General features: G+C 54.3%; 3 protein-coding genes across 8 annotated transcripts; 2 read left to right on the top strand and 1 right to left on the bottom strand.

The window, feature by feature from the left end:
- The first annotated feature begins 1275 nt into the window (after positions 1 to 1275).
- Positions 1276 to 16902, top strand: PLTP (phospholipid transfer protein). 6 transcript variants are annotated; one of them, XM_070485403.1, is made up of 18 exons: positions 1276 to 1384; positions 6140 to 6170; positions 7000 to 7421; positions 8031 to 8141; positions 8223 to 8322; positions 9073 to 9201; positions 9476 to 9631; positions 10628 to 10691; positions 10777 to 10840; positions 11580 to 11671; positions 12665 to 12841; positions 12923 to 12982; positions 14364 to 14528; positions 14621 to 14688; positions 15749 to 15791; positions 15896 to 15959; positions 16052 to 16128; positions 16568 to 16902. In XM_070485403.1, the coding sequence occupies exons 4-18, from the start codon at positions 8042 to 8044 to the stop codon at positions 16697 to 16699; spliced, it is 1491 nt and encodes a 496-aa protein (XP_070341504.1). In that variant the 5' UTR covers positions 1276 to 1384; positions 6140 to 6170; positions 7000 to 7421; positions 8031 to 8041; the 3' UTR covers positions 16700 to 16902. The 6 variants fall into 6 exon arrangements, with proteins under 6 accessions (XP_070341504.1, XP_070341502.1, XP_014715382.2 ...); XM_070485401.1 differs by having other exon boundaries at positions 6987 to 7421; XM_070485402.1 differs by lacking the exon at positions 6140 to 6170 and adding an exon at positions 3962 to 4107 and having other exon boundaries at positions 1298 to 1384.
- On the bottom strand, positions 16832 to 23009 carry CTSA (cathepsin A). Its single transcript, XM_014859897.3, has 15 exons — positions 22870 to 23009; positions 22478 to 22659; positions 22194 to 22305; positions 21871 to 21921; positions 21683 to 21769; positions 21287 to 21442; positions 20864 to 20955; positions 20437 to 20521; positions 19760 to 19851; positions 19600 to 19678; positions 19371 to 19510; positions 18578 to 18653; positions 17817 to 17906; positions 17523 to 17630; positions 16832 to 17267 (listed from the first exon to the last, which is right to left on the bottom strand). Exons 1-15 carry the CDS (start codon positions 22921 to 22923, stop codon positions 17184 to 17186), a joined length of 1488 nt encoding a protein of 495 aa, XP_014715383.1. The 5' UTR covers positions 22924 to 23009; the 3' UTR covers positions 16832 to 17183.
- Positions 22963 to 24950, top strand: NEURL2 (neuralized E3 ubiquitin protein ligase 2). The gene is made up of 3 exons (XM_014859898.3): positions 22963 to 23096; positions 23255 to 24032; positions 24708 to 24950. Exons 1-3 carry the CDS (start codon positions 23088 to 23090, stop codon positions 24821 to 24823), a joined length of 903 nt encoding a protein of 300 aa, XP_014715384.2. The 5' UTR covers positions 22963 to 23087; the 3' UTR covers positions 24824 to 24950.
- The last annotated feature ends 323 nt before the right edge of the window (positions 24951 to 25273 follow it).

The following is a 25273-nucleotide window of genomic DNA, read 5'->3' as shown; positions in this document are numbered from 1 at the left end:
TTCATGTACACGCGTTTGTGTGAAAATCCGTGAATGTCTAGGAGTGGAATTGCTGTACAATAAATGCACGTTTAACTTTATAAGAAACTGCCCAGTGTTTTCCAAAGCAGCTGCACCATTTTACATTCCTAGCAGCAATGTATGAGTGTTCTAGTTTCTCCACGTCCTTGCCAATACTTGTTATTGTCAGTCGTTTTTATGATATTCTGCTGAGGAACTTTTTAAAAACACACACTGATGCCGGGGCTCCATCCCAAACCAATTAAATCAGAATCTTGAAGTTTGGGGCCCAGGCATAGGTAATCAAAGCATAGCAAGATAAAATGAAAACCTCCCTGCTTTAGAAGCTGCTAATGTACAGACGGGTTGAGAAGCAGTGATGTAACTTTAGGCCTGAAGTTCTGTCCTACAGGGCACTGAGACAGAGCTCAAGCTGGCCAGCAGCCTCTCCCATTCCAGGAAACATATGGGCTTGGGGTGAAACAAGACGTCCCAGAAGAAGGGACGTGTACAGTCTGGGGGCAGATGGGCCTGTTGGAAAACAAGGTGAAAGGGCCTGGGAGTGGGTTGCGTCAAGGAGTCTTGATTTCTGCACAGACAGCTGAGATCCTGAGGGGTCACCTCCCACGACCTTAGGGACTGTTCAAACCACTGAAGAGATTAGGAAAGTGACATTCCTGGCTGCAGACCAGCTCTAGATAACTCCGGGGAAACGCAAGGAGATGGTGGTGCCAACAGGAAGCATTGGGAGCTCAGAGGCTCAGGGTGGAATTGGGCCAGGGCCACACAGTCTGTGATAAAATCCCCTCCTTTTGAAGGGTCTGCTGATGATAACAACCACCCACTTTCCCTGTGCTGGCCTTGAGGCTACAGCCATGAATAAGTGTCAGGCTCTACCCCCATGGAGCTTGCAGTCTGCTGGAAGAAACAGACAATAAAGAACTAAACAGGGGCCGGCCGGCCGGCCCCGTGGCCAAGTGGTTAAGTTCTCACGCTCCGCTTCGGCGGCCCAGGGTTTTGACGGCTCGGATCCTGGGCGTGGACGTTGGCACCATTCTGAGGGGGCATCCCACATGCCACAACTAGAAAGACCCACAACTAAAAATATTCAACTATGTACCGGGGAGCTTTGGGGAGAAAAAATAAAAATAAAAATAAAATCTTTTTTAAAAAAAGAACTAAACAGAATAACAAGTAACCATGGGGAGGTGGCCTCTCAGTGGGAGTGACATTTGAGTAGAGATCTGAGTGAATGAGGGCAGCTAACTATGCAGAGGTCTGTGTGTGCAGATGTATCTGGTAGAGGGAAGAGTTCATGGAAAGTTTGAGACTGAGTGAGCTGGCGTGTTCCAAACCACGGGAGAAGATGGCGTTGGAGAAGAAGGTAGGCAGGAGCTGGATCATTGAGAATCTTTCAAGGATCATGGCCAGAGTGTGGGGGTTTTTTTTCGTTTGTTTGTTTGTTTTTTGAGGAAGATTAGCCCTGAGCTAACGTCTGCTGCCAATCCTCCTCTTTTTGCTGAGGAAGACTGGCCCTGAGCTAACATCCATGCTCATCTTCCTTTACTTTATATGTGGGATGCCTACCACAGCATGGTGTGCCAAGCGGTGCCGTGTCCGTACCAGGGATCCGAACCGGTGAATCCTGGGCCTCCGAGAAGCGGAACGTGCAAACTTAACCGCTGCACTACCAGGCCGGCCCCCAGAGTCCGGGTTTTATTTTGTGTGCAGTGGGGAGCAAATGGAGGGTTTTGAACAGGATAGCAAAATGCTTTGATTTCTGTTTTAGAGATCACTTTGGCAAGTGCAGGGAGACTAGACTTATAGGGGCAGAGTGAGGCATGGGGATGAGGCAAGTTGTCCAGGTAAAAGATGGAAATGGCTAGGACTAGTGTTGGTGCAAATGGAGAGAAGTGTATAGACCTGGGACATGTTTTGGAGTTAGAGACACCAGGATTTGCTGACATGGGGTAGAAGGAGAAAAGGGAGTGACTCCCACATTTTGGACTTGAGCATCTGGGTGAAGGATGCTGCCATGAACTGAGATGGAGAAGACTGGGAGAGGAGCAGAATTGGGTACCAGAAGTGGGGGGTGCTAAAATATGGATCTAGCTGGGGGGAAGAGAGAAGGGAGGCCAGAGGGCTGTGATGTCCTTTCCCAGCTGAGGAGTTGGCAATCCTTGTTAGATCAAAGCCTGTATATGTCTGGCCCCCAGAGACTGTAGTATTAGAGCATCTCGGAAGAATTCAAGATGCTGGAATGTGTTGAGTGCTTCTTGCAACCTTTAGGAAGGCCCTGCAAAAAAGAGACAAGCTTAGGCTGAAGATGGTGCCCCATCCTTATTATCAAAAGGAAAAGTCACTACTTCTTGTTGCCCCCTCCCGTCAGTTACTTTGAAATTTTATTACTGGTTCATGGACTCCAAACATCTAGACAGCTCTGCTCCGGATCCTCCACACCTTCCTCAAAATGGGTAGAGGCTGGGAAGCTCGTGCGGAGTGACTAATGACAGCAAAATAGAAGTCTCAGAGGACCATCAAGAAAGAGGCCCCCATGAGTCAGAGTCAGCTAGTGGGAAAGGAGAGTGCAGCCTGGAGAAAACAGAGAAGAGAGCAGTAAGAGAGAATGAGTGAGCTGCTCCAGGCCAACATCCGAGCTGAGCTGGAGAGGGATCAGGCTCAGGGGTGGAAAGGACCCAGGAGCTGGGGAGGCAACACTCTGCGAGAAGTGTTGGAATCCTTGAGTTTCACACCTGGAAGGGCTTTTGAGGACCAGGTGGCTGGCCCCTTTCACAGTAAAGGGATCCGGTCTACAAGGAGAAAATGGAAAAGAAAAGGAGAAACCAAAAGACCGGGTCTCCGAGCTTTAGAAGCCACAGAAAGACAATCAGCAGCTCCACCCCAGCTGAACTCAGAGTCCCAGGCCTTTATGTCCCTTCACCCCACTTGTGAATGTCTGGCCTCCATGGGGGCAGTTCTGTCCAGCTGCTTTCTGGAAACAGGTGGTCATTCCACCTGTCTGGGGAGATGTAATCAGGGTCTCCTGGTCTGACATCTGTTGCCTACCCCTCCTCCCCTCGTTCCAGCTGGGTCCCCATCATGTGATCCCAGGCACATCCACGCTGACCAGCACAGGCACACACTGCAGTGCTCATGGACTTAGGCAGAGGGATAGGGAGGGGGTCATTTCCTGAGGGGTAGCTTGAGTGGGTGTTGGGGTTGGAGGAATAGTCACGAGGCTGAGGGGTGGGCAATGGGCTGATGCAGCGTCTCCAAGCCATGTAAGGGTCCAAAGAAAACACAGCTGGAGACAGGGAGAGGGAGGGGGAGCCAGGCTCCGCATGTTGACATCTCGGGCAGAAATCCAGCTTGTTATCTTGTGGTCAGCGGAGCCTGTGTTTACTTACTTGGACCAGTGACTTCCTCCTGCTGTACCTCAGTTTCCCAATCTGGGAAAAAGGGGCCATAAGAGCTACCTCAGGGATTGCTGTGAGGATTAAATGGGATCATTTAGATAGAGACACCACAGAGCGGAGTGGTGGAGAGCAGGGGCTTGGGCAGACTGACTTGAGCTAATGACCTCACCTCCCTGGGTCTCAGTTTCCTCATCTGTAAAATGGGGCTGATGATCTCTATCTTAGAGGATGTGATGAGGTTTGAGCTAGTTCATATTTGTAAAGCAGCTTTTGTTTGTTAAACAACTAGCTAAGACAAATAACCAGAAACATTGATCGAGCCCTTTGGTGCGCCAATTACTAGGTTTAGCACTTTATGTACTTTAGAATATTAAACTCTCACTGCCGCCCAGAGAGGCAGGCAGGTACTAGATCACTCCCATTTTACAGATGTGTAAACTGAGGCTCCTAAAGAGATTTCGTCTTGAACAGGGGTTGGCAAACTGACCCATGGGCCCACGGGCCAAATGCAGCAAGCAGCCTGTTCATTTCAGTATTGTTTGTAGGTGCTTCCAGGCTACAGTGGGAGAGCCAAACAGCTATGACAGAGACTGTCGGGCCTGCAAAGTCTAAAGCATGCACTAGGTGGCCCTCTCCGGGAAGAGATTGCTGACCTCTGCTCTAGAAAATGGCAGAGCGGGATTGGAACCAGGTCTGTCTGATTCCAGAGCACTTAACTGCTTCACTGTCCTGATTTTTGCAGTATCACTGTGCTGGGCACACAACAGAAACTAGAAAAGCGTTCTTTTTCCTGTCCCTTTGAGTGCTGGGAAGTCTCCCCTTCTCTTTGCAAAGCCAGGAGTGACAGTGGAAAGGGGTTTGGGGAATTCTGATCTCTCCATCCCTCAGACAGAGCGGTAGGACTCGGGGAGGCTGCCAAAGCCCCTCCTGGCTGCACATCCGCCAACGTCACTCTGAGGTGTGAGGGTTGGGGGCCCAAGTTTTGGGAGAAAGGGGAAATCCATGTGATGGAGAGGGGCTGGCTCAGTGGGCAAGTCCCTGAGATCAAGGCCACTGACTGCACCTTCTTGTCCCCTGCCCAGGTCAGGGCTGTGTTTTGAGACAGCTGGACTGAGACTAACAAGGTGCAGGAGGGGTAAAGACTCCCAGCGTGGTATGGGTACTGCCTGCTCCCCGGGGACATGTGAGGGCTCCAAACCAGTTCAATCACCCAGCAAATATTTATTCAGTACCTACTCTGTGCCAGGCTCTGGGAATAAGTGGTGAACAAGATCCTAGCTCTCACTGAGACAGACCACGTGTCCATTAACCAATAACTTAATAAACCAATATTAAATAGTAATAAGGCTATAAAGAAAATAAACCAGGGGGCCGGCCCCGTGGCTGAGTGGTTAAGTTCGCATGCTCTGCTTTGGTGGCCCAGGATTCGGATCCTGGGTGCAGGCATGGCACCGTTCATCAGGCCATGTTGAGGTGGCGTCCCATGTGCCACAACTAGAAGGACCACAACTAAAATACACAACAATATAATGGGGGGATTTGGGGAGAAAAAGCAGGAAAAAAAAAAGAGAGATTGGTAACAGTTGTTAGCTCAGGTGCCAATCTTAAAAAAAAGAAAAAGGAAAGAAAGAAAGAAAATAAACCAGGCTGATGTGACTGAGAGTATCTACTAGGTAGGCAGTGAAGGCCTCTCTGGAGAAGTGCCATTTAAGCTGAGACCAAAATGACAAGGAGCCAGCTGTGGGAAGATCAGGTGGAAAGGCATTCCAAGCAGAGGGAACAGCAAGTGCAAATGCCCTGAGCAGGAAGAATTTAATTTGCATGTTCAAGAAACCAAAAAGCCAGTGTGGCCTTTCATTCTGCTGAATGAGAAAGGATGAGGGTGGGGCCGGCCTGGTAGTGTAGTGGTTGAGTTTGAGCACTCTGCTTTGGCGACCTTGGGTTTGCCAGTTCGGATCCTGGGTGCAAACCTAGCACTGCTTGTCCAGCCACACTATGGTGGCATCCCACATAAACTAGAGGAAGATCGGCACAGATGTTAGCTCAGGGCCAATCTTCCTCACCAAAAAAACACAAAAAACGGTGAGAGTGGTGGAAGATGAGACAAGGGTAGGCCCTATCACATGCCTGGAAATCAGGGCCTGGAGGCAGGAGTTTATTCCAAGTAGGATGGAAAGCCACTGGATAATGGCTAACGATACTGATGACTATAGCTAACGTTGTATGAGCCCTTATTAAATGCCAGGTGCTTATTAAGCCCTTTAAATGCATCAGCTTATTTAATCCTCACAAGCAATCCAGATGAGGAAAGAGTAGCCCAGAGAGGTTAGACCACTGGCCCAGCATCACGTAGCTACATTTCAAGCTCCCTGGGGCTGCTGTGGGGCCAGTGAATTACAAGGGACAAGACCCTGTAGGAGGTAACAATGATACAAAGAACTGCATTTCAGTTAAGAAAATGAGAGAAAACATCCACCAGGTTTTCTGCTTGAGCCAGGCTCCGGGGAGGGTTACTAGAGTTCAAAGGCATTTAGGCACTTCCTCCTCTGGATATCCCGAGCACTTTCTCTATTCCTCTCCTCCACCCTTTCTGCCTTGTTTGCTTGTGGTTTGCGCCCCTAATCATAATAGCTAGCATTTTGGGGGCACTAATGGAGTGCCATGTACCATGCACTATGCCCATTTGACTTGTTCTTGCAATAACCTTCTTGTTTCCAATTTAGGATGAAGAAATTGAGGCTCAGGGCTGCTTAGGTAAGGGGTCCAAGAATTGACAGCCTAGGATTTGAACCCTGGTCTGTCAGACACAAGAGTCTAAGCACTTAACTACTGGGCTATAAGCACCCGCCTCCCATGCTTCCACAAACAGTCTATGGGTTCACCGGGAGCGGCCACAGGATGGTCTTACCTCTAGTTTCCTGCTAAAGCAGGTTCATAATAGTGCCGACCTCACAGATTAAGAAGGTTAAAAAAGTTGATCTAGACCTGGGGGGACCAACCATCCCGGTTTGCCTGGGACTGAGGGGGTTCCTGGGGAGGAGACTTTAAGGTTCAAAGCCAGCAAAGTTCTGGGCAAATCAGGGCGACTTGGTCATCCCACCTAGATGAATGTTTGGTGCTACCTACATGTCCAAGGGACACGAATCATTCCTGCTTCTCCTCTCCTCTTCTATCCAGTTGACAACAAAAAGGTAGCAGGCACATACTCTGTGCCTGTCTTTGGAGCTGGAGACACTGTAGGCAGTAGTTGGGGGTACTGTGCAGAGAACCTAGCTCCAAAAACATCCACAGTCCCCGTGGAACCGCCAAACCTCCCTGCTGGGTGATTCCAGAGGCCAGTGCAGTGTCCTCCTCGGCCGGCAGCACTTGCTTGGACCCCAGTGAGAGAGGTCTCTGGGCCCTTAAGGTCCCCACGTAGTGACACAGAGACAGTTGAGGGGTCCCGTAGTGAAGCCTGGCAAGGTCTTGAGATGGCTGTGGATGGAAGGGAAGGAAACCATGCCTTGGGCATTGACTTTCTGGCTTGTCCTAGGCTGCAATAAAGACCTAAGAGGTGGTTCCTATTATCAGGCACTCTTTGCAGGATGAGGAAACTGAGGCTCAGTGACCCAAGTGAAGTCACTTGCCCAGGATCACAGAGGAGGAGACGGATAACTGGAATCTGAACCAACGTCCCAGCGAAGCACAGATTGTTGGGGCTGGGCGGGCCCATTCCTGCACTTCCCTCCCTCCTGCCCGGCTTGGGTCCCCCACTTGTCCTGACAGCGGCCAGGCTTGTCACGGGGCTCTCTACAGCCCTCTCCGCCCTCCCGGCTGGCAGCGTCCCGCCCTGTCCCCTCCCAACCCCCAAGAGAGGAGGGGAGAGCGGGAAAGAGGAGGAGGGTCGGAGAGGCCCGGCTTTATAAGGGCTGCTGGAACCGCGCTGCCCGCCAGACCCGGCCGCCCGGATCCCCTGCTCTGCCCGCCGCCCCACGTGACCGCGCCAACCCCAAGAGCCACCTCAGAGTGAGTCAGGGCGCGTCCCCATCCACCCCTAGACCCTCGCCGAGCGCGCGGTACGCTGAACCCGGGGTGGAGAGGAGATCTCATAAAAGAGGACGCTGAGATGGGGGGCACCAGGCAGAATCTGTGGCGGGGATTTAGGACCCGGGGAAGCTGAGAGGCCCAGGAGCCCGAGGTCGGGCCGGCAGCCCCTTCTCCTCCCCCGGCGCGGGGCCTGGGAGACCGCAAACCACCCCCAGGAATGCGCGTGCAGTTGTTCCCATGGTAACGTGCAAGCCGCGCTCGCCTTCCGCTAAAGGAAAGGGGAGGTTGTTGTGTGGGGGCTGGTCCCCGGAGGTCCAAATTCGTCACGCGGCGGTGGCACGAGGGAACCGAGGATGTCCCCTCCCCCTTCCCCGTACCCCAAATCCTCTGAGAGCCAGAGCGCAAGTTGCTTTGCCTTTCTGAGCCTCAGTTTCCGCATCTGCCAAATGGAAGCAATATTATTGGTTCCAAGTTCCCCGAAGAGCTATCTCGAGGGTAAAGATCCGACCCAACCCCCTCTTGTGGTTGGACATCCGAGGAGTGGGTTCTAGCGGCCGGATGACTCCCGCGACCCCACCCCACCCCCAGGCCCGCTCGCCATGGCCCTCTTTGGGGCCCTCTTCCTAACGCTGCTGGCAGGCGCTCACGCCGAGCTCCCCGGCTGCAAGATCCGCATCACCTCCAAGGCGCTGGAGCTGGGTAAGAAGCAGGGGCGAGCGGGGGAGGGTGGGGTCACCGCAGCAGTGGGCGCAGGAGCTAAGGGTCTCACTGCTGCCTCAGTGAAGCAGGAAGGGCTGCGCTTTCTGGAGCAAGAGCTGGAGACCATCACCATTCCGGACCTGCGGGGCAGAGAAGGCCAGTTCTATTACAACATCTCTGAGTAAGTGGGGGGCCCGGGGCGGGGCCTTGGGTTGCGGGGCGGGGCTTCGACGGTGGGGGCGGGGCTTAGGAAACGGCGGGGTCCCGGGGACTGGAAGACTGAGGGGAATGGGGGCGTGGCCAAATCGACGAGTTACAGCTTAAGAAACAGGATGGGGCCGAAAAGATAAAGGCCAAGCCTGCCAACACAGGCGGGACCAAGCAGGTAGGCGTGGCCTAGACAATGTAGGCGGGACCAAGAAAAGCACAGCAGAGGCCGCGGAATTGAGGCGTGGCCAAAGAGCTCCAGAGAGGCGGAGTCAAGAAACTTGCCAATGGATGAGAGTGGGGTCTAGGGCATCCGCGGGGAGAGTCCAGGGAACAAGAGATAAAGGCCTAGGATGGTGGGGACAGGGAATTGGGAAATGGAGCGGCGCTTAGATGATGGAGACAAGATCAAAGGACTCGGTTAAAAGACCAGGTCTAGCAACCCAGGGTATGGGAGGGAAGGGAGTGCAAGCAACAAGATTTCTAAGAGTAGGGATGAAGCTCACTTTTAACAACTGGGTCAGGAGAAGCTCATCTCTGAACCACCCAAGTGCGAGTTTGAGCCACTCAAGTCCAGGCTGGGCACTTGAGGAGCAATGGAAGAAGTCATTCCAGCCACCCCAGCTTCCTCAGGCCTGGACTGGAAGAGGAGGGAAGGAGCTTCCTGTGGCTGGGTGGGGTCCCCTCATCACGGTCCTGCGTCTGACCCCGAGGCCTCCTGCAGGGTGAAGGTCTCCGAGCTGCAGCTGACATCCTCTGAGGTCTATTTCCAGCCAGAGCAGGAGCTGCTGCTGCAAATCACCAACGCCTCCTTGGACCTGCGCTTCCGGAGACAGCTTCTCTACTGGTTCTTGTGAGGAGCTGGCACCCTCAGGGGAGTGAAGGGCGCATCTGCAGGGCTGGGGGTTCTGTGGGGCAGTGGGCAATCCTTAGGCTTTCTGAGTCTCAGTTTCTTCATCTGTACAATGGAGACAATCATGCCCATCATAAGACTTGATAGGGTTTGAGAATGTCTGGTAAACTGTGCAGAAGTGAAGCCTTATGAAGAGGTGATGTATGGGGCCAGGAGGGGGCGGTGAAGACTCTGTTAAGCTCTGAGCTGGGGTGAACATTAATCCCCCCTGCAGCTACGATGGGGGCTATATCAACGCCTCCGCCGAGGGCGTGTCCATCCGCACAGCTTTGCAGCTCTCCCGAGATTCCAGTGGCCGGATCAAAGTGGCCAACGTCTCCTGCCAGGCCTCTGTCTCCAGAATGCACGCGGCCTTCGGGGGAACCTTAAAGTAAGCCCCATTCCCAACCCCAGCGCACCCCCTTTGAACCCCACAGCCAATGCAGAGTGCACAGGCTTGGGCGTCAGACCCACTGGGTCCAAATCTCAGCGCCATCACTTCCTGGCTGTGACTGGCCAAATCACTGAAGCTCTGTGCCTCAATTTCCTCATTGGTAAGATGGGGATGATAGAACCTATTTTAGAAGATGTTGTGAGAGCTATTTATGTTAATATATTATTAGCATATAAAATATAAAATATTTAGAAAACTGTCTGGCATATAATAAGTGGCTGGCCACTTAGATAAGAGTAATTTCGAGGATGAGAGTGCTGAGTGGGCATACGCTGGGTTCTCAGTAATTGGTAGCTCTTACTAACAATAACAAAAATAACAACATAGTTCCAGGTTTGGGGCTGAGAAGGGCACTTTGTGCTGGTTCTGGAAGAGGGTGGGGGAAAGAAGATGGTGGATGCATCATCTGGCATTGGTACACTGTCAATTTTTTATTTATTCAACAAAGTGTATGCCAGGCCCTGAGGATTCAGAAGGGAGCTCAGAGCATGGCTGGAGGGACAAAATATTTGTCACTGGGGCCTAAGAGTGAGACTAAGCAAGTACTCTGGGGGTTCAGAGGAGGGTAATCTGGGAAGACTGCCGGGAAGAGGAGGCATCGGAGCCCAGACAGGGAAATACAGGACGGGAGCATTGCGGGTGGAAGGAAGGACATGAGTAAACACATGGAGGTGGGGATGCTCCGAGCAGGTGTGAGGAACTGTAAGTAGATTTGTTTGGCTGTGGGGGAGGCAAGGGAAGGAGAGGAGGTCTTGAGAATCAGGCTGGAGAGAGGATCTGGGCCCGAGCGATGGAAAACTTCCATTTAAGAGCTGGTAATTCAGGTCGAAGTTGAGGTGTACCCCCCCATCTCTCTGGTCACTGTGATTTCCCCTGGACCCGGCTTGGGGTGGGGCAGGGTCTGGGCTCACCTGGCCTCTCCTCTCTTTACAGGAAAGTGTATGAATTCCTCTCGACGTTCATCACCTCGGGGATGCGATTCCTCCTTAATCAGCAGGTGTGGGGTAGAGGCGGGTCGGGGTAGGGTCAGGGTGGGCGCACCCTCTCTTTCCAAGGCCCTGACTCTGGCCCCCGCCTCCCAGATCTGCCCCGTGCTCCACCACGCAGGGATGGTGCTGCTCAACTCCCTTCTGGCCACCGTGCCTGGTGAGTTGGCGCTGGCGGCGCGGGGAGCCCTGGGCCAGCCCTGGGGCTGGAGTGCAGGTGGGGAGGAGGCTGGGTGCGCAGCCCTCAGGCAGCACCTCAGAGCAGGTCCTTTCCAAGCCCTGCTGTGGAACAGCCCTGGGTTCAAATGCAACTTCTGCAGCCGACTTGCTGTGTGACCCCAGGTAGGGATTCTCTTCTCTCTGGGCCTTGGTTTCCTCAATTGGTGGGCAATGCCTCCCCCCGGTGTTGCTGTGAGGATTAACCAAGAGGATGGTTGTCAAGGTCCTCACCATGTGCCTGCCGATCCTTGGGACCCCCTTCGTGTTCATCACCTAGTCCTTAATAGGTGCTCTATTCATGTAAACTGCCTTTTCCTAAGCTGTGACCTCTGTCTGCTGCGGGGCAGAGATCATCGTGCCCCACACAGAGGGCACGGGAAGGGAAGGAGGAACCAGGGGAAGCCAACGAGGGAAGGGAATCCTTGCCATCTGGCTCCATGATTTGGTGAAACGCCTGTCATAGAAGTGGTAATAATAATAATAGCTAACATTTTTAGAGCACACAGTGCACACCAGACATTATGTGCTTTCCACATAAAACTAATCGGATCCTTACAACAGCCCTATGCAGGCAGTATTAGCATCACCATCTTATGGATGAGGAACTGGGGCCCAGTAGGGTAAGCACCTTGCCCAGCATCACACAGCCTGAGTGACTTGGGCCTGTCCCCTCCCCACAGTGCGCAGTTCTGTGGACGAGCTTGTTGGCATTGACTACTCCCTCCTGAAGGATCCTGCAGCCTCCGCCAGCAATCTGGACATGGACTTCCGGGTGAGCTGCCTGGCTGGTGTGTCACCTCTGACCTAACTAGACTCCCTCTCTCTCCCCCATGTTGCTGGTTTTATCTTCCTAATGCACAGATCTGATGAGGCCACTCCATTGCTGAGAATGTTGTGGCTCCCCCCTGCCTGCAGAATTAGATTCAACTCCTGGGTCTGGCCTTCCAGCCTTCTTAAGCTTGTCTGGCCCCACCCTTCCAACTTCATGTGGTTCCTCTGCAGCTTACTCTTTCCCAAATATGCCCCTCGCTTCCTACCTCAGGGCCTTTGCTCATGCATTGCCTTTGCCTACCCCCTTGGAGTTGGACATAGAGCTCTATGCACATGATCTCATTTCATCCTCTCACAACCCTGTGAGTCTGGTACTACTCATTTTAGGCATGTGGAATCTTGCTCAGAGAGGTGATATCACTTTCCCAAGGCCACACAGTGAGTATGTGGCCATTACTTTTGCTCCTCCCAGTGGAGTGTAGCAATTTCAGAGCACGGACTGGAGCTAGAATGCCTAAAATTCAGGTCCTGGCTCTGCCACTTGCCGGCTGTGTGACCTTAAGCAAGTGGCTAACCTTTCTGTGCCTGTTTCCTAATACGTAAATGGAAAGAATATAGTAAGAAAACATACCTCATAGGGTGTCATGTGAGTTAAAGGCGTTGGTCTATGTCAAGGGCACAGAAGAATTACTATGTATATGTAAGCAGCAGCTATTATCAATACCGCCATCTGGCTTTCAAGGCCCACTCAGATGCCACCTCCTCCTTGAACCCTTTCCGGAGCCTCCCTTCTCCTGCCTGGTGGGACTGCTCCCTTGCAGCACTCCAGCCGCCCTCCTTTCCATGCTTTTTAAGAAATGTGCTTGTGAGTCTCCCAAGGACAGCAACTGGGTCCAACTCCCCACCATCCCTCACAGTGCCAAGCACAGGGCCTGGAGACATCTGGGTGCTGGGCCAGTCTGCCTTGGCCCTGACCCTGACCCTCCAACCCCAGGGAGCCTTCTTCCCCCTGGCTGAGGCGAACTGGAGCCTGCCCAACCGCGCAGTGGAGCCCCAGCTGCAGGAGGAGGAGCGGATGGTGTACGTGGCCTTCTCTGAGTTCTTCTTTGACTCCGCCATGGAGAGCTACTTCCGGGCCGGTGCCCTGAAGCTGTCGCTGGTGGGGGACAAGGTATGCCAGGGTCTGTTTGTGGCATGGGCCAGAGGGGGCCTGTGATGGAACTCCTGCCTCACCCTTAGTCTCCCTGTCCAGGTGCCCCAAGAGCTGGACGTGCTGCTGAGGGCCACCTACTTTGGGAACATCGTCCTCCTGGTGAGTGTTGGGGGGAGGTAGGAATGTGGCCGGGGTGGGTGGGCACACCAGTGAGGGGACCAGCGAGTTGTGCAGGTGGAGGCCCCCCGCAGCAGCCAAGGAGTAGACAGAAGGCCTGGCCAGTCCCCTCACCCTGCCAGGCCTGTTTCCAAGTCTGTGACGGGGGTCACTACTTCCTGCTCTGTCTTCTTCATGAAGCCATGGTGAGGGTGGGCTGGGAGCCCAAGCCCTGCCACGTAGGGGCTTTAACAACTGACATATTATTCTTTTTGCTTGTTTACTGGGGAGAGGGAGTGGGAGTTAAAAATTTAAAAACAGGGGCCAGCCCGGTGGTGCAGTGGTTAAGGTTGCACGTTCCGCTTTGGCGGCCAGGGATTCGCCTGTTCGGATCCTGGGTGTGGACATGGCACCGCTTATCAAGCCACGCTGTGGTAGGCATCCCACATATAAAAAAAAAGTAGCGGAGGATGGGCACGGATGTTAGCTCAGGGCCAGTCTTCCTCAGCAAAAACATGAAGAGGATTGGTGGCAGATGTTAGCTCAGGGCTAATCTTCTTCAAAAAAAAATTTAAAAAGAAATATTTTGGTGGTCATTAAAGGACTTGTACTCCATTCAGTTTTGTAAGTGACAGAGCTGGGATTTGAATCTGTGTGGTTCCAGGTCACACTGGCTTTCTCCTCTACACTATACAATCTCCCAGGGTTGTCATGAGGATTAAATGAATTAGTACACGTAAAGCAATTAGAACAGCACCTGGTACAGAGTAAGTGCTCAATAAACACTAGCTGCTATTATTATCGATGTCGTCATCATCATCATCATCAAACTAATGGCATGGACTCTATTGCCAGACTGCCTGCGTCTGAATCCCAACTGAATAACTACACAACCTTAGATAAGTTACTTAACCTCTCTGTGCCGCGATTTCCCCTTCTCAAAAATTAGGATAACAGTACCAGTACCTGCCTCACATGGTTATTGTGAGGTTTAAATGAGCTACACTTGTGCAGTGTTCGGTGAAGAGCAAGCACCTGGTCACTGCCTAGAGAAGAAATAGCATGGCAGTTTAGAGAAAGGAGATATGGTGGGGGGCTGGGATATTAAATGCAAAGAGACTGTCCCTGAGGAGTTTGGATGTGAGATGGATCCTGAATGCTGAGAACTTAGGCAAGCAGAAAGAGGAGGGAGGTGGCATTCCTTTGTGTGAGCAAAGGCACAGAGGCGGGACACAGTTCTGGAGGCTTTGGGAAGCAAGGCCAGTCTTCACATTTGTCGGTCTCTGGGCTCCCAGAGGGCAGAGTCTGAGCCACACCCTCCTCCCTGGAGGCTGGCCAGGGAACAGATATGGGACCCGACCCACCCTCCCTGCTCCATCCCCAGAGCCCAGCAGTGATCGACTCCCCGCTGAAGCTGGAGCTGCGGGTCGTGGCACCACCTCGCTGCACCATCAAGCCCTCGGGAACCACCATCTCCGTCACTGCCAGCCTCACCATCGCCCTGGTCCCGCCCAACCTGCCCGAGGTCCAGCTGTCCAGCATGACCATGGTACGGGCACCAAAGGGGGCTGCTGAGGGTCAGGGAGAAGTGGGCTGTGGGCCCTTTGGGTCAGTAACACCCCCCTTCCCACTTTCCCACAGGACGCCCGTCTCAGCGCCAAGATGGCACTCCGGGGAAAGGCTCTGCGCACACAGCTGGGCCTGCGCAGGTATGCAGATGTCCACAAGCCCTTAACCTCTCTGAGCCTCAATGTCTTCAGGATATCACACCTGCCCAACAGAACTGGGGAGCTAAAATTCAGTCATTCCTATAAGCCACTGGAGTCTTTCTTTGTTAATGCGTAAAATGTGCTTTATTAAAGTGTAACATCTTTGCATTCTCTCGCCACCTGGAGGCAGGCAGAGCAGGTGTTATGAGAGATGACCAAACTGGCCCAGCAAGGTTAAGTGCATGCCCAAAGTCACACAGCAAAAGAGCATAACAACGTGGGTTTTGGCAGAAACTTCAGCACCACTTTGCTTTGTGATCTTAAGACAAGTCATTTTATCTTTCTAAGCTTCATTTTCTTCATGTTAAATATAGGTAATAGTAGCATCTACTTTCTGGGGCTGTGCTATTCAATATGGTAGACACTAGCCACATTTCTATAGCCACATGTAGTTAGTGGCTGCTGCGTGGACAGTGCAGATACAGAACATTCTACAGAAAGTTCTATTGGACAGCATTGTTCTAGGGGGGTTAAATGAGATAATGCAGGGTAGTGGTTAAGAGCCTAGATTCTAGAGGTAGGTTCTGCCATTTACCAGCTGTGTGACCTTAGGCAAAATGACTTAACCTCTCTGGGCCTCATCTGCCTCACCTAAAAAGTGCGAATCATAATAGTGCTTACTTTTTGGGTGTTATGAGGATTCTAAAATATCTTAATAATATTTAACTTTTTAAAACATGTTTAGTATCTGGCAGAGAGTAAGCACTATAAGTTTTGTTGGATAAAAATAAACGACACATGCAAAGCTACCAGCAGAAGTCTGACATGTAGGAAGGGCTCAACAAATGAAAAGTAGCAGACTTGGAGAAAAGGGGACCCAAAGAGGGAGAAATGACTCACCCAAGAATATCCACCTGGAAAGTGGCAGAACTCCCTGGAATGGAGTATGGGGGGATGTCCAGGACTGAGAGTCAGGGGCCTCTGGTGGGTCGGCCTGGGTGGCCTGAGGAAGGGGGGCTTCCAGGGCTCGTCCCACCCGGCGCTTCTTTCTCTCCCATAGGTTCCGAATCTACTCAAACCAGTCCGCACTGGAGTCACTGGCAGTGAGTCGGGCGTGGTGGGTGGGCCGCGGCTGGGGTCAGGAGTGGGCAGCTAGAACAAGTGCACCCCTGCTTGCTGCCCTGACGTCACGCCCTCTCCTTCCCAGCTGATCCCGCTACAGGCCCCTCTGAAGACCATGCTGCAGATTGCGGTGATGCCCATGCTCAACGGTAGGGTTGGGGGGGTTAGGAGGAAGGAGGAGGGGAGAGGTGAGCAGGGGGCGGGGGAGGGCCCAGACGGAGCCAGCTCTTTGCACCCACAGAGCGGACCTGGCGTGGGGTGCAGATCCCACTACCGGAGGGTATCGACTTTGTGCGCGAAGTGGTGACCAACCACGCAGTAAGTGGGGGCGTGATGGGGCAGTGGGCAGAGGCTTCCCCTCCCTCTACAGCTCCCCAGAACCCTCTGCGAGCTGACTTCAGCTCCTCCCTTATCAACTGTCCCCTCCCATTTTAGTCTTACATCAGATTCCTCCAGCACTTTGCACAGGCCGCGCCCTCTCCTTGGGACACTCTTCCTTGATTCCATCCCCAACGCCTACTAATCTTTCAGGTCTTAGCCAGGAGGTCATCTCCTCCAGGAAGCCTTCCTTGACCCCCACAGGTTGCGCTCCTGCAGCTTGTATTTCAACACTCTTCACAGAGTTATAAGAACCACTTTGCTGCTCCATCTCTCCTGGTTGATTGAGAACCTGAGGCCAACGACTCTGTCTCTCTATCTCTAAACTCTAGTCTCAGTAATGGAGTGAATAGAGTCCCCTCTGTGCCCCGCTACACAGGGCTTCGTCACCATCGGTGCCGACCTCCACTTTGCCAAAGGGCTGCGAGAGGTGATTGAGAAGAACCGGCCTACTGACACCAGGGAGCCTGGGGCATCCAGTGCCGCACCAGCCCCCACAGCAGCTGTCTGAGCCTCAACCGCCACCCTGGCAGCTGCATTCAGGACTCCAAGGCCTCTCAGCCCCTCCCTCGCCCCCTCCCAGCCTGTAGTGACAAACCTGTCACCGTCTTCTCTAACCCCCAGTGCCACAGAGAAGACAGAGTTTTAAGCTGTACCCAATTTAATTCCATAATCACAGTCAATCTATCAATTACAGTCCCTCGTTCCCTCCCAGTGCGCTGTCCTGAGCTCCTTTGTGTTCCTGGGGTGGGATCAGTGCATTAAGGGCATTCTTTAAGCAGAGAGGGGACTGAGCTGGCCCCATCAGGAATAAAGTGCTAACTCCCCCCAGACTGTCTATGTGAGGCACTGGGGCCCAGTCTGGGATGCACAGGGCTGCAAAGAGGGCGGGGCAGTTCTGGAGGCAGAGATCTGCCCCTGAGGGGCATTTTGCATAAAGAAGGGCCTCCCTTCTAGCAAGAGAGACTGGGAGGAGGGGCTGGTCCCTGTGGTCATCAGTATGGCTGCTTATTCAGGAAGCGGGAGAACATGGTGAAGGCAGCCAGGGGTTTGTCGGTGGGGACCATGTGTCCGGCGCCCTGAGGAGCAAAGCTTTGTGAGATTCTCTCCCTGAACCCCTGCCCCTGGGCTGTCCCCTCGTCCCACTGGATCCCTCTAGCCTGTGACCTTCCTCCTCCCTAACCCTCCCCCTAGCCCTCCATACTTCCTCCCACGCCCCCGAAAACTTGCCCTTACAAGGGCCAGATGGTAACCCAGCATGAAATGAAGTGGGAAGGAAAGGATGGGTGGGTCCTGCCCCCTCCCCTCCAGCCCTCGCCAGGCCCGGGCCTTACCTTGATGGTGAGAAAGGCAATGTGGGAGAACTCCTTCACGAAGCCGGCAATCTGCTGCTCCCCGCTGTCCCCGTAGTTCACTAACCAGGGCCGGCGCTGGACCTCCATCTGCCCCACCAGGAAAGATTTAGCAGCCTGCAGCTGCCCCATCATCTCTGCTCACAGCTGCCAGCAAGACCTCAGGGGCCGGGAACTCCTCCAGGATTGCCTTCGGTCCGCCAGAGCCAAGCTGCCAAGCACGCCCGCCCTACCCCTGCACCCAGCCTCACCCCGGGGCCTGGATCCCTGCCTTACCTTCTGGTTGAGGGAATCCACAAACCACTCATCCCCCATGAAATTGCAGGCCATGTCCACATCTCCGTTGTACAGCAGGATGCGGTATTTCTGGAGCAAGATGGGGAAAAATGGAGGGTCTGGAATAAGCCTAGGTCCCAGCCCTTCCCTGGTTCAGCCTCCACCCCTCAGGGTATTCAATAGCATGAACCAGGAAATGCTCATGTGTTCTGACTGCTTCCTACATGTCCAGTGCTCTACTCAATGCTTTTCCTATGAAGGTAGGTACCATTATTAACCCCATTTTACGGATGGGAAAGCCAAGTCTCAAGATATTTGAGAAGCTTGCCCAGGGCCACATGGCTAGTGAAGGGATTTGCACCCAGGCAGTCTGACCCCGGAGCCCATGCTCTGACCACTGCTGTACAGGACCTGGTCCTAACCTGGCTCTGCCAGCGCCTCCTAGGTAACCTTGGACAAGGCCCTCTCCCACCCTAGGCATCTGTTTGCCCATTTGTAACAAGATCCCACTAGCTCTTCTCACCCTAAAGGCTCCCTGGCTGATGCAGACCCCTCAGCTTCCGGGCAGAGCAGCAGGGGTGGGGACAAAGCCAGGTTCAAATCCTGACCCTGCCAACCACAGGCCCTTGGGCAAGTGACTTCACCTCTTGGAGATCCAGCTTCCTCTGCTCCGAGTGGCATTCTAAAGGGGCCCCCACCTTACCATGCTGCCCCAGGGTCCTAGGGCTGCTGGTGGACCCTGCTGTGCTGCACCCACTCACCTGTGTGGTGAGCAGCTTCAGGTACTGGGAGTACATGCTTTGGTAGAGACGGCGGTACTGTAAATTCACCAGGAAGCTACGGGAGCACGTGGGAAGGGAGACCAGGGAGGGGGAGAAAGAGTCCACAGATCAGACCTCCTCTCCTTTCCCCAAGCTCCAGGCCTACGAGGCAGATAGCTGGGATTCAGTCCTCCCCTTGGGCCTGTCACCTCTCTTGGACTTACGTGGATGGGGGGTGGGAGGGGCTGGAATTCAGAAGTCTTCAACCCACCCTCATTTAGAAATGTATAGGGACACTTTCACTTTCGCTGTTACAATGGCTGGGACACAAATGGCCTTTAGTACATAGGGGCTAGCAGGTGTGAGAGCCACAGCATATAACAAGAGTAGGGCGTGTGCACTCACCAATCGGAATGCACCTGAGTGGCCCCTGCTGTGCCAGGTGTCACCCTTGTACTTGCAGGGTCATAGGAGATCCGGGCAGCTGGGGATGGTACTGGCGTTGGGGTGAGGGCAGGGGAGTTGGGAGAGTATCTGTTTACTAAACATATTGTGGAAGTAATTGCTATTTTAACAATCAGTGTGGCCATTTAAGAATGAAATGACTGACTAATGATCGACTTAGGGGTCAGGGATGTTGCACACCCAGTCCAACAACTCACTGTCATGCCCCGAACATCCGCAGTGTCCCCACCGAGAAACCTTAGCCAAAGGATCCCTGGGAACCTTTCTGATGCCCACGAGCCCCAACAGTCTGCCACCCCCAAGGCCACAAGTGGCCACAGAACCTCACTTGCACACGTCCCACTGGGGCAGCTGGTCGGGGATGTGGAGGGCCTTCCGTACGTAAGGATTGTTGAGGTAGGTGGAGGTGGCTGTGGTGTTGGTGCAGGGGGGGTCCATACGCACCTTGCCCTCAGAACGCAGCAGAACCTGCAGGGCACAGAAAGAGCCTCAGGGGCTGTACTTCCCCGCCTGGCCGCTCCTCACCCTGCCGGGAAGAAGCCCACGCCCTTGCACACCTGTTGCCACGTCCGCTTGAGCGGCAGGTGAGTGAAGATGTTGCCCAAATCCTGGACCACGACAGTGCTGCCTTCATACCTGCAAGTGAAGTGAGGGGATGGGTACCTGAGCCTCCAGATGGGGCTGGGGTTGGCCCGAGGGGCACATGGCAGGGCCTACCTTAAGTGGCTGGGCACCCCCCCAGCACATGGGGCATAGAGGTTGTAGATGTTGAGGCCCGAGCTGACCACGATGCGGGACACTTCCTGAAGCTGCAATGACAAACCGAGCCACTGTGCTTTACAACCCTGACCTCTCCGTGACCTCAGCAACTTGTCCTAAGATTTCTCGCTCTCCTACTTCACCTTGTCATTACCCTGCCCTCACATTTTTCACATGTAGGGAGACTGAGGCTCAGTAGAAGGAATCTGCCAGACCTAGGTCCAAATCCTAGTGCCTCTACTTCCTAGCACCGTGACTTCAGGCAAGTCATTTCAACATTCTTGGCCTCAGTTTCCTCATCTGGAAAATGGAGATGATATGATCTCCCTTGAAGGAGAATCTTGAGGATTAGATAACCTACATTGATACAGTTCAGTCCAGTGCCTGGCACATCATAGATGTTTGATAAATAAGTCCTTTCTTCTCACAGGGGTTACAGGATTTGCCCAAAGGTCATAGGAAGTGGTGATGGGAACACATCCATAGACGCGTCCCAGAGAACACCAAACTGCTGAGGGATGCAGGACAGGAGAGCAACAGGGGATGGGGAAGAGGGAGTCCCCAGGGAGGGGATGTGGTCCTGTCCTCAGGATTGGGGGTGTCAGGGGTGACACAGGGTAGGGGCAGAACTTCACATTGGTCACGCATTCTGGGTCTTTATTGTCGTAGAAGTTACACTTGTCTTGAGAGCAGCAGTGAGTTTGGAGGGAAGACCAGAGCCTGTAGGAGATGAAAGTATTTAGGTCCTCGGTGGGTAGAGAAGATGAGCACCCCACCTTTTCCCTCCAACCTCCAATCACAACATAACCCCAGGGGACTAGGAAATATATCACAGTGGGGGATGTAGGTCCCAAAGCTAGCTACCCCAGGGCCATACTGCCAGTTCTCCTTCGTCCCTTTGAATTCTTTCACCTTTTAGCACCAAACCCTTCCAGCCACCCCAGCCCCCACCTTCTGCTCATAAAACCAGGGTAGGGCCTAGGATATCATGCCTGGAGGACAGATCTGAGATCTGAGGACCTGTCCCACCCTGGAGATTGCTCAGCTGCCCCATTCTCATACCTGTTCCCCAGAAGGCCATGGTAGTAGGCGAAATAGACCAGGGAGTTGTCATTCTGCTCATAGGAGGAGAGTCCATTGCCCACAGCCAGCCCCTGTGAAACATCCAGGGCCTTCAGCTCCTCTGGAAAGTGAGGAGGAGGAGCCTCCCTCCCCACACCCAGGCCTTCAGCAATCTGGAAGCTGAAACTCAGCGTGGTTTGTGGGGGTGGGTGGGTGGGGGAGACCACTCAACATAAAGAACAGACTTGGCAGCCTGACAGGTGAGCTTCCTGCCGTGGGAGCCACGCCAGGGAGATAGGCCAGCTAGTGGCAAGGATGTTATGAAGGAGACTGGGTCAGGTAGAGGAGTTGACCTGTTTGACCTTGCTGACCACAAGGCTATGACCACAAATTGCCTCCCTTCCTTCTGCAGCTGCCTTGCACCTGAAGGTTCATGCTGGGGTCCTGCATGACCAACACAGCCAGGGTCGGGATGTAGATGCCAGCATAGCTCTCTCCTGTCAGGAAAAGCTCGTTGTTCTTGTACTCCGGGAAGAGGCGGAAGAAATCTTGAAGGGCCTCAAAATTGCTCTGGGCGACCTGGAGACAGTAGGATAGAGGGAATTGGAAGGCTTTGGTATTTGACCTAGAAAGAATCTCAGAGATAATGACACCAACCCACCCTGTTTGTGCAAGAAGAAGTGACTTGGCCAAGACTACACCACATAGCATGCGATGGAGCCAAAAACGGACTCCAAGGCCATGCTCTTTCTCTCCCCACATGACACCACCTTTAGAGAACCAGAGAGGCTGGGGCACGTGAGCAGGCACCAGACTCACCTCAGTGTCATTGGTCTTATAATACTTGTCATCCGAGTAGGAGAAACCCACCCCAGCTGGAGACTCGAGGTACAACACGTTGGCAATCTGGGGGGAGGGAGGGGGAGGGGGGTAGTAGCGAGCTGAAGAGGGCTCTCCACCCTATCCAAGTGCCCAGACCCCCGCAGGACCCACAGCTCTGGCTATACCAGGTTCCAAGAGTAGGGGTTGTACTCCAGGGTGGTACCATCTGGCTGGATCTGAGGAGGAAAGAGATGGCTGATTAAGTCCCAAGGGCCAACTGGGTGGAGGCAAAGGGCCACCATGCTGCACACTTTACATTCAGGCAAAACCCGGAGAGGTACAGATAGTCAAGCCAACGGTACAGATGAAGAAACTGAGGCTCAGGAAAAGAGCACATTTTTGGAAAATCACCAAGTCCTTTTCTCCCTCTTCCCCAGCATTTTCCTTTGGGAACTGTCCTCGCGCCCCCTTTCCTGGGTTACAGAGCACAGAGCTGCTTTCCTCTCACCAGGAAGGGGCCATGTTCTGTGAGGAGGCCATCTAGGGAGCTGCAGCCGGGCCCTCCGTTGAGCCAAAGCACCACAGGGCTGCTCTTGGGATCCTTCTGGGACTCCACAAACCTGGGAGGGAGTCAGGGCAAGGTGGGCGCAGGTGGAGGGTCCCCTTCCAGCCCTCCATTCTCCCAGGGTCCCTTGAGGTCTTTAGAACCCCTCCCCGCTGCCCCAGGTCATCTCTCCTGGTGGGCATCGTATTTTCCCCTCCCAACCGCGCCCGGGAGGGAGGGCCGCAGACCAGTAGTGGAGGTGCTTGGTGCCTGAGCCTCTGAGGTAGCCGGAGTACTGGCGGAAAGACGGCTGCTTGGCCAGTCCGGGCAGGCACTGGATCTCATCCTGCTGGGGGGCTGTCTCGCCTCGGGGCGCCCAGGATAGCAGCAGCAGCAGGAAGAACGGCGGCGACAGCGCGTCTCTTACCATCTGCGGGAGGAAGTGGGTGCCTGTTTATTCGCTCCCGCGCTCCTCTCTGCTTCCGTGCAGCCATCCCGGGGAGGAGCTGGCGGCGCATCGGCGAGGGAAGCCCAGGTCCCAGCCCCAGCTCCCACCCGCTGAGCCTCCTCCGCCTGGCACCGTGTGCCGCGCTCCGCCCGGGGGCTTCGCGATCGCTCCCAGCCTCCGGAGTCTCCTCACCTCTGCTCCCCCGCGTCTGTGCTCTCCAGGAGGTGCCCGGCGATGAAAGGTCATGTGTACTCAGAGTCACGTGTGCTCTGGCATCACATGACAGTCTTCCTCGGCCCCTCCTCTGGTCTCTGGAGACTGAGGGATTGGAGGGGACTGGCACGGCGGTGATCCACGCTGGGTCAGGGTCCGCGGACCTCTCAGGTCGTATCCCGGGCGCTCGCGACCCGATGACCCAGGTGTGAGCGGCCAGGATCCCTCAGACTCCCGGGGGACCCTGTTCTAGGCAGGATTGTTGAGCAAGCGGCGCTAGGACCCCCGGGCAGAGCCTAGAGTAAGGGAATCGGGGGGAATACCTTACCCAGCGGTCACCTTCTGATCCTGTCGCCCAAAATAGCTCCTGGCGCCCGCTGGCCTGCTTCATGACCGGGAGATGGCTGCTGTCTCCAACCGCGCGGAATTGGGTGCGCCCTGGGGACCCGCGCGCCCCGAGCCCTCTCCCACCCGCTTCCACCAGGTACACGGTGCCAACATCCGCGTGGACCTCTCCGGGACGCGGGCCACACGGGTGGAGAGCTTCGCCCACGGCGTGTGCTTCAGTCGCGAGCCGCTGGCCCCGGGCCAAGTATTCCTGGTCGAGATCGAGGAGAAAGAGCTGGGCTGGTGTGGGCACCTGCGCCTCGGCTTGACTGCGCTAGACCCGGCCAGTCTGGCCGCCGTACCCGAGTTTTCACTGCCCGACCTGGTCAGCCTCGGCCACACATGGGTCTTCGCCATCACGCGCCATCACAACCGCGTGCCTCAAGAGGGCCGCCCAGAGACAGACGCAGCGGCCCCCAGCCGACCCCCAACCCTCCTAGTGGAACCGTATCTGTGCATTGAGCAGTTTCGAATACCCCGCGACCGCCTGGTGGGCCGCAGCCGGCCTGGGCTCTACAGCCACCTGTTGGACCAGCTCTATGAGCTAAATGTGCTGCCTCCAACTGCGCGCCGTAGCCGCCTGGGCGTTCTCTTCTGTCCGCGCCCGGATGGCACGGCCGACATGCACATCGTCATCAACGGCGAGGATATGGGCCCCAGCGCCCGGGGGCTGCCAGCCGCCCAGCCCCTCTACGCAGTGGTGGACGTGTTTGCCTCCACCAAGAGCGTGCGCCTAGTCCAGCTTGAGTATGGCTGTACGTATCCCAGGCCCTGAGCAGGGTCCTCTCTGGCCCAGCGTGGAGACAGGAACCTGCTAGGACTCCCACGCCAGCTAGCAAGCCTCGGTTTACCCTTGGCTGTGATTGCAGGATGCCCTGCAAATTCCCTCTGGCTTTGACAATATTTTCTGTATATTAACCTAGGGATTCTAAACTGATTTTAGATCCTGGGCCTCTGAGAATTATGTGCCCTTTATTAGACAAATGCTCATAGATTTGGGCATACCAGTTTAAGGGCGTCACAGACCCCAGATTAAAAGTTTCTTAATCCCGAGGTGTGGTTCATTATAGCCCTGTTAAGCCCTTTATTTATACCTCTGATCACATTTTATAAATTCTGTGAACTAGAACCCACTCTGTGCCAGGCCTTTGCTGGAGGCTGGGGCTGCTCAGGTAAATCAGACACTACCCTGCCCCCCCGAAGCTGCTAAGTGAGGGGGAAGGGAGTGTGCTGAGTGTTAGGGCTGCAACATTGTGAAAGAGTGCTTATCTCAACCACACAAACAGCCCCATGAAGCAGGCTGGGCCTAGAGAGCAGAAGGGACTTGCTCAAGTTAATGACAAAGGGGGGACCAAGACCTAGATATTCTGCGTCTCAGCCGCAGACCCACCCTGTAGTTCAGTTTGCCTTTGACAGCCTTCTTTCCACAGTGCCATCCCTGCAGACTCTGTGCCGCCTGGTGATCCAGAGGAGCGTGGTGCACCGGTTGGCCATTGATGGACTCCACCTGCCCGAAGGACTTAAGGATTTCTGCAAGTATGAGTGAAGGCCTGCAGCCACCCTGGAGCAGGACCACAAGAGCGCGTCCTGGCCCCAGAGCTGTGGCTGGTCTGAAGCTGCCCACACTGCTGCCAGCCAGGACCAGAAATAAATACAGCTGATGCTGACACTGATCACTGGAGGGTCTCCTTGCCCCTGAAGCCCATGAGGAGCACTTCTTTTAGAATCACTGTGGGTCAGCAGGTCAGAGCAAGAGAGCGAGCATTTTATACGTCACCTAACCAGTGTTCCTAGCCTGGCTACTCATTAGAGCTATCTGGGATGCTTAGAGTGCTGATGCCCCAGACCTCAACTTCAGGCATTCTCATTCAATCTGTGGGAGGATTAGGCCTAGACATTGTTCTTGTAAAAGCTCCCTTGGAGATTCTAAACCATGGCCAGGGTTGAGAACCATTTCCCTAAAACAAAGGGCTCAGCTTCAGCACGTATAACCACT

The sequence above is a fragment of the Equus asinus genome, chromosome 15, assembly GCF_041296235.1.
Source record: "Equus asinus isolate D_3611 breed Donkey chromosome 15, EquAss-T2T_v2, whole genome shotgun sequence".
Lineage (NCBI taxonomy): Eukaryota > Metazoa > Chordata > Mammalia > Perissodactyla > Equidae > Equus > Equus asinus.
The sequence above is the reverse complement of the archived record's forward strand: the minus strand, read 5'-3'. Positions and strand labels throughout refer to the sequence as shown.

What these genes read in the sequence shown, in the direction of transcription:
- PLTP (XM_014859896.3), top strand. Translation starts at nt 8,042, where the DNA reads ATGGCCCTCTTTGGGGCCCTCTTCCTAACGCTGCTGGCAGGCGCTCAC. An exon ending in AGCTGTCCAGCATGACCATG is followed by an intron (nt 14,529 to 14,620) that starts GTACGGGCACCA and finishes ACTTTCCCACAG; the next exon opens with GACGCCCGTCTCAGCGCCAA. An exon ending in GGTGATGCCCATGCTCAACG is followed by an intron (nt 15,960 to 16,051) that starts GTAGGGTTGGGG and finishes TTGCACCCACAG; the next exon opens with AGCGGACCTGGCGTGGGGTG.
- CTSA (XM_014859897.3), bottom strand. Translation starts at nt 22,923, where the DNA reads ATGACCTTTCATCGCCGGGCACCTCCTGGAGAGCACAGACGCGGGGGA. An exon ending in ACCCAGAATGCGTGACCAAT is followed by an intron (nt 19,852 to 20,436) that starts GTGAAGTTCTGC and finishes TTGTCATTGCAG; the next exon opens with CTTCAGGAAGTGTCCCGCAT. An exon ending in CCCCAGTGGGACGTGTGCAA is followed by an intron (nt 18,654 to 19,370) that starts GTGAGGTTCTGT and finishes GTGCTCCCGTAG; the next exon opens with CTTCCTGGTGAATTTACAGT.
- NEURL2 (XM_014859898.3), top strand. An exon ending in AGTCCAGCTTGAGTATGGCT is followed by an intron (nt 24,033 to 24,707) that starts GTACGTATCCCA and finishes TTCTTTCCACAG; the next exon opens with TGCCATCCCTGCAGACTCTG.